This window comes from Phaseolus vulgaris, chromosome 3 (genome assembly GCF_051622355.1).
Source record: "Phaseolus vulgaris cultivar YP4 chromosome 3, ASM5162235v1, whole genome shotgun sequence".
NCBI classification, from domain to species: domain Eukaryota; kingdom Viridiplantae; phylum Streptophyta; class Magnoliopsida; order Fabales; family Fabaceae; genus Phaseolus; species Phaseolus vulgaris.
In genome coordinates, this window is record NC_143500.1 from 47,745,182 (window position 1) to 47,761,059 (window position 15,878).

At 32.8% G+C, this 15,878-nt stretch overlaps 2 protein-coding genes across 2 annotated transcripts; one reads left to right on the forward strand and one right to left on the reverse strand.

Annotated features, from left to right (window-relative positions):
• Positions 1 to 209: 209 nt before the first annotated feature.
• Positions 210 to 6,301, reverse strand: LOC137808177 (Clathrin adaptor complexes medium subunit family protein). Its single transcript, XM_068609155.2, has 13 exons — positions 5,966 to 6,301; positions 5,609 to 5,786; positions 4,819 to 4,909; positions 3,932 to 4,026; positions 2,713 to 2,802; positions 2,590 to 2,638; positions 2,375 to 2,513; positions 2,007 to 2,123; positions 1,735 to 1,825; positions 1,504 to 1,646; positions 1,151 to 1,265; positions 687 to 731; positions 210 to 600 (listed from the first exon to the last, which is right to left on the reverse strand). The coding sequence occupies exons 1-13, from the start codon at positions 6,046 to 6,048 to the stop codon at positions 520 to 522; spliced, it is 1,317 nt and encodes a 438-aa protein (XP_068465256.1). The 5' UTR covers positions 6,049 to 6,301; the 3' UTR covers positions 210 to 519.
• Positions 6,302 to 10,002: 3,701 nt separating this feature from the next.
• Positions 10,003 to 15,079, forward strand: LOC137808181 (AT hook motif DNA-binding family protein). The gene is made up of 5 exons (XM_090299649.1): positions 10,003 to 10,772; positions 10,855 to 10,907; positions 12,319 to 12,450; positions 14,196 to 14,357; positions 14,484 to 15,079. The coding sequence occupies exons 1-5, from the start codon at positions 10,307 to 10,309 to the stop codon at positions 14,769 to 14,771; spliced, it is 1,101 nt and encodes a 366-aa protein (XP_090155775.1). The 5' UTR covers positions 10,003 to 10,306; the 3' UTR covers positions 14,772 to 15,079.
• Positions 15,080 to 15,878: the final 799 nt, after the last annotated feature.

Genomic DNA, 15,878 nt, shown 5'->3' on the forward strand with positions numbered 1-15,878 from the left:
CAGTGCGCGATCGGACTGAGAAGGGATTCAGATTAAAGAAAAAATATATTTAGATTTCTTTTTAAAAGTTAATGAACAGAACTTTAGGAGACTTGATTTTCGTCCTCTTTTTTGGTTCACTCCCTCTGCGAAAATTAAGTTAGCATGTCATTTCAATGTTAATTTCCTTGAAATATTGAGCACATAAAATCCTATAATCAGCTCCAAGATGAAATAATGCAATTGATCATCACTCGATAAAATTATCATTACAACAAATCAATGCTTATAAAAAAATATAAGAAAATACAAAGGTACGAGAGCGAACAATCAATTTCAGGGTTCTCATGACAAGCTGGCCTTTTGGAACAAAAATATTAAAACTGATTTTCACACAAAGAATCATACTGACAGCAAATTGAGTAAAGCCTGAACCTTTCATTACATCTTTAATACTAGATAAGAAACTTGGATAACTTGCCTAAACTGCGCCTTATTTCGGATTTTGCTTTAATCTCCACCCAGCAACGCCAATTGTGTCTAGCACCTAATCTCGTAGGATCCTGCTTTTGTAATATAACGAACCCACTCAACGGTATTGTACCCGCTCTTCTCCCACACCTGCAGGGAGTAAATAAAGAAGATATAGAACCACCTAGAAGTGAGAGGATGCACGAAAAAAGGGTAGGGTAGGTCAGGATGGATACCTTGAGGAAACGGACACGTAAACCAGACGCTGTGAACATGGGAACCTGTCTCAAGAGAACAAGTACGTATAAGTGAAAGTTTGGAAAGACTGCTCCAGAAGTGAAAATGATCATTTTCTCAAAAATTTAAGCCAACAGCAAAGGATCAATACGTCTCGTCAAGCATGGCTAAAAGGGGGGAGGGGTGAAAGGAAATTTAAAACAAATAAATGGTTATGTTAAATCCACACAGTTAGACAACATCTGGCGAAGGAACCTGATTGTAATTCAGCGTCTAATTGCGATAATTTCTTCCGAGACAGACAAAAGCGGACCCTTTATTTTGTTTATGAATCAGAAATATTATGGCAAAGATAAACCAAAATCACAGCATGTCAAAGTTCCAAAAATTAAATTTAAAAGCAACATCTAAACTAAAGAAATTAGAAATTACTGAAACAACCACTGATGATTGAACAACACACCTGAAACTCCATCTGAATTGGTGGTCTAGTCCAAGATTTCTTTTCTGTTGTTGTGGAAATAAGTTCAACCTCTGCACTTAAGGTTGACTCAGTTTGCCCAGGGAATTTTCTAATCCTATAAATAAAGAAAAAGCAAGCAATAATGACATGAGAATGGCTATTATATTGAAAATGTAAAACACTAAAAACTAGAGTATAAAAGGAAAAGGAGTGGGGAGGGGAAGAGTAACAATTGATTCATATATGGATACACTGTGGCTTTTGGCCTAAAAGAATAATAAATGATACCCACCAATAAGTTTAAAAATAATTGGAATTTATAGTTCAAATAATAATCACATGAAGACACTTACTTCCAAACCAAAGAGTCAACAGAGGCGTTGTATTTTGCTCGGCCAGATGTAACTGTGAAATTTGTTTTTGCCGTTTGTTTTGGCACAGGAATCTTGACTACAACCCCAAGTGCAAACATTTTTGCACCAAACACACTCTTTACCTGAAAAACATGTACTGAAAAAATAAATGAACAAGTGGAGGATGGCATATCACCAACAATATGGACATCCAAATGAAAATTTTCAAACCTTAACGTTCACTTCTATTCGTGATCGACCAAGTTCCTTGATGGTTGGCAATACTTTAAAAGGAAGATTAACTCCCTCAGTTATACGATACCTGCATATAAATTGTATTAGCCGATATTAAACAAACCAATGACAATGCTAGCACCATTAATGGTTAAACAAGATAAGTTTGAACGACAAAGACGAAATTACAAACAATAAGGAGCATATTTGCTGTTGATTTAAGAAATTAGATAGCAAGAGATAGGATTGAAAGAAGAAAAAAAACCTACTTCATTAGTTCAAATTCACCATCAGGTGGTACAAAACTAACGGTCTTCTCTGAGTTGAACCTTGTCAGATTTACACATTGATGGAAAGTGACATCATCAAGCTCAATACTTTTACCACTGCAACATAGATTTGTTTATAAGAGGGGGGGAAGTCATTAGAATAGTGAAAGACCAAACAGGAGGATAAAATACACTTTCTAAGTACAGCATACAGGATAGGAACTATAATGGGAAAACAAGAATACAGGCACCCCTTCTAAAACAAATCATTTCCAATGCTAACATCAGGAGAACATGAAGAAACATGTTTCAAGTGGAAAAAAATCATTGGCGCCTAAAAGAGGGAAATAAATGCAACTGAAGGCTACCTTTTAGTAGGACGGGATTTAAGTTGTGCTTCTTTCTCAAGACCAATCTTGTCATTCAAACCCAACTTTAAATCCGGCATTCCAGAAAGAAAGCACTTCATAAGAATCTTCCCGGTGACATCACAACGCAGAACACTACCTAAATTCACAAACTAGTTAGGAGACACGCAATCTAGCAAATATCAATGTGGAGAAAAATGAAATTCACAGCCTACCTTTTGAAGACATAAGAAGATTTACACTTTCCACAATATCCAGAAAGACCTGCAATAGGTCAATGTTACAACAGCACAAGCTGTATAGCAATAATTGTATGTAAACAACAGATGTGACACTACCTCATTCTTTTTGTACACAAGACCTTCTCTCCGCCAACCAACAGCACCAGTAACTTGTAAAGTTGCATTTGGAACAGGTCTGTCTGTGGGCTTTTGTTTGATGTACAAAGAATATAGCAAGCAAAGGATTTAATGGAATACAAAACCCAACCGGGTAAACATATTGTGTTAAAAGTAAAAATATACAGATAGATAAACACCGCACAAAACAGTAGAAGAATAGTAATCTGAATTGATACCATCTTTATGGACACAAGTTAAAAGTTTGCATCATCATTTTTTTCTTAGTATAATAATTGCTGAATTTACATCATGTTGAGGAGGTGTATGGAAAGTGCCATAGGGGAAAAATTCAAAGTAATATGACATCAATGAAGTAAGAGAAAACCTCACCGCAGTCCATTGGTATAACTCATGCCTTATCAATCAGGAACAGGGAAGAAAAAGGTGAACTTCCAGTACAAAAAAACAGTTTATTTGTTCCTTACAAATATGAAGCAACTACAAAACATTTTGAATTCTGCAACAATATTAACTTGAATGTTATGCATTTAGAAAAAAAGAAGCACATCATGACAGAATAAACATTCCACTTGTGGTGACATATGTCAGGGACAGATTAGTATTAAGTATCAACATAGACCAGATCAATGATGAGACTCATAATCCAGTAAATTTCCAAACAAAGGTCAACAATTTGATCATCAACTTAAGCAGCCAACCGATAGATGCCAGATTGGCCCGAGACAATTCTCTGTTCCCGTTTGGAAGAACAGAGGTGGTGCATTTTCATCTTTTTCAACTATAACATCAAGGCAGTCACAAGAACAGCAGAGAAGTTTCAAAAAAGGGAATATATTGCTAATATGGAGCAAATACCTTGCATATCACTTGATGTTTTGGTATTTGCATATATTCATAGATCTAGGTGGTATTATCTGAGATTTGTTTTTATTTTGTCATGTTAACGTCTCCCTGTTTTCTCATATTGATATCCTTATTCATGGTAGCTACTAGCAAGCAACAATAATATATATTGATTATGTGTAGCAAGTGTACAGTATATTATTTTATGTTTGCCATTATTTCCATACATCTATATGGTATTCCGTGTATCTTCTTCTACTATGTCAATATCTCCATGTTTTCTCCTATCATGTTCATATCCGTGGTCTTACTTCATATTAGCTACAAGCAACAACAGTGTTTGCTGGCTAACCTTGGATGAAAATGGGGAACGCACTCCTTCCTGTGTGATATAAAGCTTTAAGATCTCTGGTGAAAGATTTTGTGGGTAACCAAAGTCCATAATTTCTGCAAAAACCAGTTGTTAATAACCACTCACCTATTTATTGACAAGTATTTTTTTCTATATCACAGAATTTACTCTGGCAATTCAACACTTAACAAATTTTGACTTGGCAAAATATATTTGTTTATCATTTCAATAATATAGAATAGACCCACAATGCTACACATCTAATAGTTATCAAGCAATAGCGTTATTACAGTTTCACATGCACTAGCACAATCAAAACCATGTTCACTAATATTCAAAAGAAAAACCTAGTTTATTGCTTATTTTATGCCCACTAATTTTCATCAAACTCATGGCAATCATTTTGCCCAAAATGTTGGGACTTCAGACCAATACAATGAATTTAGAGTTTGCCAAAGACATCAAGAAAAAGGAACCAGTTGTATCCTTTCCTTTGGTTACTTGCATTTTTTCCAATTGTCACCATACATAAATGTGTCTTTTTTTTTTATTCATCCCAGCTAAAAGTATGGTTATTGTAGTTATCTATATAATTTAATTTGTATTTCAAATGAAATAATATCATTAACATGTATTTGAATATCTAAGATGCACAATCATACAAAAGCATCTACCTCTTCTGAATAGGTACCAAAATTGACATGTATTACTCCTCACTTAAAGACACTTGGGCAGATGTAACTTTGCTACGATATACTCTTATAATTTCTGAAAGTTTCAAAAATCAGCAATCTAAAACCCTGGTGTTGAGTTTCAAGTCTAAAATATAACACAGTAGACAAAATTATCAAGGCAAGACTAGGTGATTCTCTGTATAAATTACATACCATCTAGGAGCTCATAAATGAGTACAAAATTATTGCGAATTGCATCCTCGTCAAAAGCTCCACCAAAATAAGATCGGAACAATGCAACTGCCTGTAAAGAAAAAAAAGTACAATTATCAACAACCACAAAGCAAAAATATCGTTTTTTAATCACAACAGGAAGTAAAACTTCCAGAGAAGAGAAAACATTCAAAGAGATCTATAAAGTGTTAAAGAAAATATCAATGTTACATTAAATGTTTTTCTGCAATATAGACTAGCGTGCTTAGGACGAAGGTCAATTATAAAGAGAAGAAATTTCAATTTGTCAACCGCCTTGAACTGTAGAAGGCCACTCAAATTATTATAATGTATGCCATACAACCAGCATATCCAGAATCTAACTACTACTCAGCTGCCGCCAACAATATAAAACCAAAAGATCACAAGCCCCAAGTATACGTGAAAATTACAAGACGAAGAATATAGTGATTCAAGAAATAAAATCTTTGGTAGCACAAAAAAATCCTCTGGGTAGATGTATAAACCAAGAAATAAACGCTGTCAAACCCTAATTGATCTTTTTATGACCCTTAGTACTCGTACAAATCCCAAGTCAAGTCCGGCATGGCTCATCATTTATCCATTCTTCTCCACTAAGAGTAGAAGGTAACCCCAAACAATCATTTAAAAAACATTAACAACAATCAAAACGGCAAAATTATAAGCTAGATATGAGAGAGTCATGCACAATCAGCACCCAAACAAAACCTTCATCTCGGATAAAGGAAAATTACAGGTGGTGGAGTACCTCAACAACAAACTTGAAAGCGCAAGCCACATTGGCGTTATTGCTAACAACAATAACAATGTAGACATTGCTGATCCTCATGTAAAAGAAAGAGCATCCACCAATCTGCCTCACAGGGCAAGTACCGAGCTCCTTCGTTTGCATAATATGAGTCCTAAAAGCATCCACCATATTTCCCCTGCAATAAAATCACCAATCAACCCTAGCTAAGTCAATTGTTTCTTATACGAAACCATGATATAATCGCTGCATACAATTCAACAAGCTACGATCGAAACGCGCGTAACACTTGAAGAAAGAACCTATGTACGAATCGCTGAAAACGTGAAAGAGAGAGGAAAGTGGAAGCAAGAGTACCCGACATCGTCGCGATAGAGGCGGTTGATGAGAACGTCTCCGCGGAGGTTGAGGAAGTATATGGCGGAAGCGGCAACCGGCATCTCCGGTCCACTTTATCGGAAGATCGATGGAGACTATCGGATGCGGTGGTTTTACGCCGCGGATCTGTGGTTTCCAGAGAGAGAGCAGCTAACAACGGTAGGCGTGGTCGCCGATTTGGTGGTTTGGATTGGTTCGGACAAGGGCGAAGGTAGTGAGTGAATTTGACAATTCAGACTTGTTGAATGTTAATTGAAAATTGGGAAAAAAAGCACGCATGCGTATTCACAAAAGAAATATATAAGAAAATTGGGAAAAGAAATGAAAAAATAACACTCAAAATTTAACTCCATATAATCGTATGTAGTTTTTGTTTGTATAAATAATTGTTACTTTAACATTTGATATTTTTATTTTTATTATTAACTATAATTACTTCGGTGTTAAAAAATAAAATAAAATACCGAAATATTTATAAGAAAATTATTATATATAATTTATTTTAATTTTTATTATATTTCAAGCACCAATTTTACATTATTCTGCGAACAATCATTATCTTTAAAAGGTAATTACGTATATTTTTCACTTTGTATTAAATAAAAAATAATTTTATGTATTTTTCATTTCATAGGTAAAGAATGAGTAATAATAAAGTATATTAAATATATGTACAATTAAAAAAATTAATTATGTAATAACAGAAAAAGGGCAATGATTGTAAATCGTTAATGTTGTAATAGTAATTTTAAAATATATGACATATTTAATAATTTTATTCTTTTGTTGATAAAACTACTGTTTTTGATAAAAATATCTTATTAAAATTATTCGAAATTATAGTGATTATATTGAAAAAAATATTAAAACTAGGTTATAAGCATATAAGTAAAATATAATTTAAAAAAAATGTTACGCTAAAAGTAAAATTTAAAATAAAAAGTAAGAATAATGTTAGAAATAGTAGAAATCACAATTGATAGTATATTAAAAAATTAAAATAGATTACATGTTATCAATTTACTATAAAAATAATAAAATATTATTTCAGACCTAAAATTATTTTTAAGTACTTTGAATTTAAATTATTTCTTATCATCTTAATTATTTTAATTAATATTATTTTTTATTTTAAACTAATTATAATTAACGATAATGGTTAAAATAACCACAGGAACTTAAAGGATTTAAGGTTAACTAAGATATGAGTTTTTCTAGATCCTTGCTTAATTTCTATGAATGAAAATAAATAAATATTATGTCATAATCTTAAACAATACAAATTTCCATAACTAAAATTGAATAAAGAAATTTTCATAAACTTAAAAATATTTAAACACTCACTCTTTTTTATTAACTTTTTTATTATTTTACCAGATAATATATTCACTTTATATCACGTTTAAAGTATTTGCAGTAGTATCACTTGAATTTTTTTATAAAGTATCCAGATCATCAGTGTGTTAGTTAAATTAAAATCATTTTTAAAATAAACTGGTTTATAAAAATAATATATATAGATAAGATAGTCGTATTTTATTAGACTAGTAGTTAAACTATTTAAAACATAAGTTATTACACTATCCAGTTATAAAACCATCTATTAAGTACAAATTTAACCTTAATTAATAGTATGAATACAATGACGCATATATATATATATATATATATATATATATATATATATATATAAATAAAAGTTTGAAGAAATGATTATCTTATAAGTGAGAGGGAGAGAGAGAACCATTTCCCTAAATCTTTACAATAAATATGACTAAAAAGAGAAAAAGAAAGATAAAAAATCTACAAAGAAAGATTATTAATTAATATTAAATGGAGTTTGAAGAGGATATTAATTTGAAAAAAATATTTTATAAATAAGTTGAACATATTTTTAGAGATTTCTAGACTTATCTAGTTCTTTATGAAATAAAGTGGCAAGAGATCCTAAATTTGTTCATTTAAATGACAAGGAAGATAATATTATTAACATAAATCATATATCTTGTATTTAAATTATATATATATATATATGGTATTTTGATAAAATTCAATTGAATATATTTTTATTCTTCATAGTTCTTTCAAGTGAAAAAATTGTATATTCCTTATTAATAGTGACACAATTGTTAAGAATTTGGTATGAAAATTCAATTTTTTCTATGGGTGTGAAGTTGCATAATTTTAACTTTTTTAACTGAGATATATGTTAGTTTAAGGATTAGTTAAGTAATAATAACTAAGTGATTTTTTTTGCACTTTAGATTTTGCAAGGTTAAATTTTGATGATAGTAAGAGTATGCGACTTGTACTATATTCTATAGTTTGGGATGTCTTTCTAATTTATAATTGTTTATGAACTAAAAATAAATATTACATTATTTCTCATAAATGTATATTTCATGATACAAATTATTAGTAAGACACAACTATCTTATTAGTGAATAAGTTTTCATTCTTAAATGTTCATTAGACCTTTGGAACATAGTTTTCAAACTTAATTTAAATCATTACCAACTCAAGGCAATGTTACAATTTTCTAATTAATAACCTTACATAATTAGGATTTTCGAAATGCCTTAAGAATTTTGTCTTTTATCACTTGTTGAAAATTATGATCGGATGAGGATTGTCATATTAATGTTGATATAATTGTTTGAGTTTAATTATTTGGGTTGTTATATTTTTTATTTGATTAACTATTTATGTTATAGTATCTTTGTTTTGTTTTATGTATAGAAATATTTTCATCGTTTTAATTTGTAATATCACAGTGACTTTTAAATTTCAATGCTTGTGCTTAGTGACTTTTAAATTTCAATGCTTGTGCTTAATTGAAATTTTAGTTACTAGTTCATCTTAGTTTGTTAAGTTATACGATAGCCTCGCAGTCTTGCACGCACCCGTACGTGGATAATTGACCTACAGGGGATGTAGAACCACAATGCCTTAATGAATGTTGATAACTTTATTAAGTACATATATTTTCTTATAATATACAAAGAGCACCCCTTTGCACCACCTTAAACATATGAGTGATGCATTTGTGGACACAATTAACTCTACCCTATTATAGTAATGCAACACCCATGGATATCACTGACTTATAAGAAGACCTACAAGAATGTCCTGATGAGGATCCAAGAGTGTAAAGATGATGCACATAACAATCTTAACCCTAAACCCTAAACCCTGATGCAAAAGATGATGTTATTCATAGTCATTAGGAGGATGCAGAAGAATACAAAGAAGATGATGCACATGACAACCCGAAGAGGATCAAAGAGAAGATTGACACTTGTTAAGTACAAGATTAGATGATGACAGTGACACTTTATCACATAACTCATCGCAAAGTGTTCCACTATTGTATTTGGACTACGATTTATAAGTTAATATTACCTGTTAAATTTTATTGTACATACTGATGTTAAAATGATACTGTGCATCAATGATATAAAATTTTATTAAAAAAAACTATAAAAAAACTCATGTTTAATAAAAAAAGACTTATAGTATTTTGTAATGGACAACATGTTTGCAGTTTAAAATTTGTTTATAAATTACTATCTATATTACATAGATAGTATCTATATTAGTATTATAGATATTTAAAAATAATGAAATATAAAGCCTCAAATTCTTCAAAAAAAAAAACAGTTTGAAATATATTATTTAAAAGAAAAGTAAACTCTATTATTTTTAATTTTTGTTCATGACGAATCATTGAGGATAAGATAATCGAAAAAAAACAATGAGAAGTGAGGACATTAATTTTGACGTGTTAGAAGTAAGTAATAAAAAAGAAGAAATGATGTGAGATATTTAATGTGATTAAATAATGAGGGCAATATATAGAATAAATGTATGTAATAAAGAGAGAAGGGGTATTTAATAGGAGTGAGGAGGTATTAAAAGGGATGATTCATTCCTGTGGCATGCATAAAGGAAAGAGGTTTCGAAAGGTGAAGTTATTTATATGTACGTATAGGAAAGTAACATAAATAATGGTAAGTAGTATCCCATAAAATTATCTTTACCTCTCAATATACACTTTCCCCCCCTTTCCTTCAATTCTAGTTTCATTATCTCACTCTTTCCGTATCATAGTCAGGTGCGCTTTTTGTTCCTCGGTCTCTGAATCCCCCACTCACAACACTCTTTCTTTCTCTCTCTCTCCCTCTCACACACACAGTGAAACGCTTCTATCTCTCTCTCGTCTCATCAATCACTCAATTCAATTCATCGATCGCTGCAGAGTTTTCAGAGGGAGCATCCAATTTCAAGCTTCAAGCCGCATTCGCCGCTTGATCTGCTGCAATGGACGCTCGCGAACCGCCCCGCGCCCCGCCACCCTCCATCATGGCAGGCCCCACCTCCTATGCCCACACCAACATCGGCCCTAATTCGTCCGGCGCCGTCATGATGGCGCCCGCCACCGCGCGATTTCCCTTCGGCGTCGTGCCGCAGCAGCAGCAACAGCCTCCGCCAGCGTCGGAGCCTTTCCCCGTCTCCCCCGCTGCCGCCTACGACGGCTCCTCCTCGCCGATGAAGCCATGCTCGCTCGCCAAGAAGAAGCGCGGTCGTCCCCGGAAGTACTCGCCGGACGGTAACATTGCCCTCGGCCTTGCTCCTACCCATGCCTCACCTCCTCCACCTGCCTCTAACGCCGCTTCCGGCGGCGGTATCGGTGGAGATTCGGCTGGTACTGCCTCCGCCGATGCTCCGGCGAAGAAGCACCGAGGAAGGCCTCCCGGTTCTGGAAAGAAACAGCTGGATGCTCTCGGTAGTTCTTGTTGTTTTTGTGTTTGATTTTTTTGTTTGAATGGAACTGATTGTGATGGTTTCTTTTTTGTGTTGATGTGAAGGAGCTGGTGGGGTTGGATTCACTCCCCACGTGATCTTGGTGGAGTCTGGCGAGGTAATGCTAAATAAAAACTAGACTTTCCTGAAATGCCATGCAGTGTACTCGTTTGCTTGTTTGTATTATGTGGCTCTTGCATTTGTTTGTTGGTGGTTTATGTGACTTAGCTTTGGATTTTGATGCCTTGTGTTCTTGGTTGGGAAAGGGAGAGTTTTCGCTCTTTACTCAACTTGAACTTTTCTTGTACCCCCAGAATGAATAATTATGGATAAATTAGACTATCTCTTTTACACAGTTGTCCAATCACAAATAAATATGTATGAGAGATTTAGAATTTTTCACAATAATTATCTTAAAAATGAAACTAACCATTGTGTTTTTAGTGTGTAATATTTTTTTTGCTGAGTATACATTAGAAATTAAACTCATAATTATATGGTAATACCTGTTTCTTTTTTTTGGCAAGGGTTATAAGTCTTAGTTTTGGAAGTTTTGGACTTATTAACTGCGTTGTTATGGTGTTATGGTTATGGAAAGGTTGAGGGTCTATTAATAATGAGAGCAGAAAGTTTTGAAACTGCTTTTGATTGTGACCTATCTATTTTGGGAGACAGCCTTGCAGTGATTATTGTTTTGTCATTCTTTATTTGTATTTTTTGTTTGAATGATTTCGGTGCTATTGTTCTGAGTTAATCTTAGTTCTTAACCTTTCTGGTGATGAAACAACATTGTGGAACTAGTCAAACTGCATACAGATAATCCTCAAATTGGGTGTTAAATGAGACCTTCATCTAGACAATTTTATTTTAAATATATGTTTGTTTTAGTTTTCTGTGGCTAAAAAAACTTACCTTGTTGCATGGGAACTTGATGTCAATTTCTCATTCAGTGCTATTATTTTTTAGTTCATCAATTCTCTTATAACTGTTGATGTGGAGTGTGAATGATTTTTGGCCATCTCATTTAATCAATTTCAGAATTTAAGAGGTGTATTTATTTGTTATAGTTTCTTGTACACCATTTACATTGTATATATTGTCCCACTAAAAAAGGTAAGGGGTAATTATAGCATTAACTTACCTTTCTCTTTATGAGGATAGTTAGTAACACATTTTCTAACACTTACAAACTGCAAATCAGGAGAGGAGATAATTACTAAATGAGAAGTGAGACTCACCAAAATTGGCCATTTTCAATAAATTCAGCTAATACTGGAATAGAGTGTGTTTTGGGGAATGCTTTGTCAGTATTTATTGTCAGCCTTCTCTTGTTAGTTTATCATTGAACTGAAGCAAAATTGGATTTCTTTAGCCAGTCACTATTTTATTGTGGAACCTTCATAGTTGGTGTGTGCATATATATGTAGTTTTTTTAGGCTCTAGACAATTCTTTTAAAGTTTCCATTGACAGGGTTGGTTTGGGTTACTATTGTTACAAATCCTTCTCACTAGCATGCTTCTGATTGTAGGACATCACGGCAAAAATTATGGCCTTTTCTCAGCAAGGGCCTCGGACAGTTTGTATTCTATCTGCTATTGGTGCAATCTGTAATGTTACCCTTCGACAACCTGCACTGTCTGGTGGTACTGCTACATACGAGGTACTTTTATATGCATTTGGAATCTAGTTTTCCGTTGTATTAAGCTTTATCTATACTATGTTGGAAATGATCTTGTACCGTGTGTTTGATTAACATGCATACCAATGAGAACATAAACTGAATGAATGTGATACAATTTTCCATACTTCCAATTTCATACATAACTATGCTCTAGAGAATGAAATATAACACAATCACTTAATTATTTGGATGGCTGTGATTTTTTCCATTGTTTCTTTTGATATTGGAACAAGAAAACTGTGTAGTTTCTGAGGTGGCAGCTGAAAATGGTTTATTCATTTCATGTGTATTTGATTTAACCTATTTTATTGTGTGTGCTATTATAATTATTAACAATTTTTCAAGCAACTACTTCTATTGTCAAGTAGAGTTTTTAGACAATGAATTTCAAATTGATAAATGTAACCTAAATCCAATTTCGGAATCATTGTTGAGTCATTGACAGGTAAGGCCAACTGAATTTACATACTAGGGCCTATTCCTAAATATTTACCATTCTGCTTCAAATGTGAGGTTGGACGGGTAAAAACCTTAAACTAATTTGAAAATTGTTGGATATATATATATATATATATATATATATATATACACGGCATGGAATTGGTGCTTTCTTACTTGTAACCTGTCTATTTTGGAAAAAAGTCTCCGCTATGATTATTCTCTTGTTATTTCTTCAAGTATTAATAATTTTTTGAGACTAATTTCAGTACTGTTGATCTTTGAGGTAATTTAGGGGTTCTTAACCTTTCTTCTGATGAAAGATTTTATATCAACATTGTCTAACTATTGTACAAAGGTGTACAGTAGTATGTACAAAGGTGTACAGTAGTATGTACAAAGGTTTTAAGGATCTAACAGAATTGGAGGTGCTTATATTTGTTGCATTTAAAGTTTGTATTTCGGTGCATATTCTCTTTTATTTCCATTTCCTGCCGTGCCATATGCATCCCACAACTAAATGTGTGTTTGGTTTTAAGTTGATAATGCTTTTAAATCGACATTGAGTGTTGTAAATGAATCCTTGTCTCGTTGGATTCATGTTCAACTTGATTGATTTGGAATACAAACACTGCATAAGGATCATTTTCTGCTAATAAGTTTTGGATTTCAGATGTCTCAATTATTAAGAACTTTATATCTCGTTTTATAAACTACAGCATTCTTGATCGATAAGAAATCAAAATGACCATCTACAGGAATTTTTGTGATGTTTGTTTATTGGTTGTACTTGCCATAAAAAAAGTTACAAAAGAATATTGAAATTTAGCATTTAGGTTCAATTATTCATTTAATTCCTATAATTATAAAAACTTTTCCTTTTGGTCCCTATATCTAAAATCATCCCGTTTAGGTGTTACACATGCCATTTTTAATCTTTTATAGTCCCTTCTCTTCACATAATTGTAATCCTTTTTAATCTTTACATTCATCATTTTAATCTGTTTTAGTTATGATTACAATAATTCTGAAGTAAACCTAATTTTCATCTAGAAGTGTGAGAGTGGAAAGATTAGGGCTTTGGGAGAGTTGGTTCATCTACTTGATGAAATAGTTACGAGCTTAATCATTGCTTCCTCTATCCCTTTTTGCCCTTTCCCCTAGGTAGAGTCCTGGAGGGAGTGCCATTTCCCTGCATGAGCTAAATCTTATTGGTTTCACGGTTCTACACTCCACTATGTCTTGCTTTATATTGAAATAGTTAGTGATGTCAATTTACATTGCAGGGCCGATTTGAGATTATATCATTATCAGGTGCCATGCAACAATCTGAAAGTAATGGTGAACGTAGCAGAACATGCACTTTGAATGTAACCCTTGCAGGATCCGATGGACGTGTTTTGGGTGGCGGAGTTGCTGGAACGCTAACTGCGGCATCAACTGTACAGGTATCGCTCTCAAATGGTATAAAGTTTATGTGGATTTTGGTATTGGTATTGTATATATATTCCCTTGCTCATTATTATTTTCAAAACTTTGATGCTTTATTTATGTGGAATATTTTTCACTGATAGGTCATAGTGGGTAGCTTTATTGTGGATGGAAAAAAGTCGAGCTCGAATGTCCTAAAATCTGGGCCTTCTTCTGCACCACTCCCCCAAATGCTAACCTTTGGTGCACCCATGACTCCAACTAGTCCTACTTCTCAAGGGCCTTCAACTGAGTCCTCTGAGGAACATGACCACACTCCTTTTTGTCGGGGGCCTGGGTCTGGACCTGGACTCTACAATAATTCTAGTCAGCCCGTGCATAATATGCCCATGTACCATCATCCACTATGGGCTGGCCAAAGTCATCAGTGAAGACGTGACTTGGGATTAACAGTGCAGAGAAACTGCATAGTTTGCATGTTGCCTGTTCAAAGTAGTGGCTAGGGATCAATTCTAAAATGCTAACTGCATTTTTGAGACTGACTTTAGAACAGTCTGTCTTAAGGTTTAAGCTATTAAGTTAATTAGGGTTTTTTCTTCTTTTAATTATAATCGTAACATTTCTAGGGATGATAGGCAAAGGATATGCTGCCCATTATCCATCCGAATTCTGTCATTTTGAAGTTTGCTGTCTGCACTCCGCAGTAGCAGCATAGCAGGGGAATCAGAATTTGTGCTCATGGCTCGGGTCGTTTATTTAATTCTCAGTTTACCCGCATATACATTTGCTGCTTATTCATTCATTTTAAAACTCTAACCGTCACCACTTTACCTGTCAATTATCCCATAAATTCTGACATTCTTCCTAAGATAATTCTATCTCATGTTAGCCAATTCATAACCATTATTATTATTTTAAATGAAAAAAAAGTATAAAATGCTTTTAAGACATTAATATAACAAAGCATTGATTTTGCTTCATTTAATGACTTTTTTTTTAAATACTTCCCTTTTAAGTGTGGTTTAAAGGTTTTGATACAGAATAATAAAAGCATTAATCTCTATAATTTCTAATGGATTTAAGTATTTTCAAAAGTATCCTTATAATTTTGTATTTTTTATTAGTTGAAAATTAGTCATCCTAATTTATCTTCTCTATAATAGAGGAATATTTAATCTATTCTCTCTCCATTTAATACAAAATCTTTCAATAATCCGCAAAGAAATAGATTATCTGAAACGTTTTGTCTCATTTGAATGGAAATCCGTTTTCCTTTACAATTTTTATTCTTAAATTTTTTATAACCAAAAATTTTGATTTGAAAAATTATAAAAATATTTTTTAAAGAAAAAAATAAAATTTATTGATTAATTAGAAGATAGTTGAAAATATGGAAGAAAAAAATTGTATATTAAAGTCCTGTAAAAAAAATAATTTAGTTGTCTTTAATAATTTCAAGAGTAGATATAATTAGTGAAAAAAATTAATGTAGTCTGAAATCCAATATAAAGACACGGAACAATTTTAAATAGGAACAG

Bases quoted from the DNA above. Each gene is read 5' to 3' on its own strand.
- LOC137808181 (XM_090299649.1), top strand. From the start codon at position 10,307: ATGGACGCTCGCGAACCGCCCCGCGCCCCGCCACCCTCCATCATGGCA. The intron at 10,908-12,318 runs GTAATGCTAAAT...TTCTGATTGTAG, and splicing joins TCTTGGTGGAGTCTGGCGAG to GACATCACGGCAAAAATTAT. The intron at 12,451-14,195 runs GTACTTTTATAT...TTTACATTGCAG, and splicing joins GTGGTACTGCTACATACGAG to GGCCGATTTGAGATTATATC.
- LOC137808177 (XM_068609155.2), bottom strand. From the start codon at position 6,048: ATGCCGGTTGCCGCTTCCGCCATATACTTCCTCAACCTCCGCGGAGAC. The intron at 5,787-5,965 runs GTACTCTTGCTT...ATTTTATTGCAG, and splicing joins CTCTATCGCGACGATGTCGG to GGGAAATATGGTGGATGCTT. The intron at 1,826-2,006 runs GTAGGTTTTTTT...ATTTATATGCAG, and splicing joins GGTGAATTTGAACTAATGAA to GTATCGTATAACTGAGGGAG.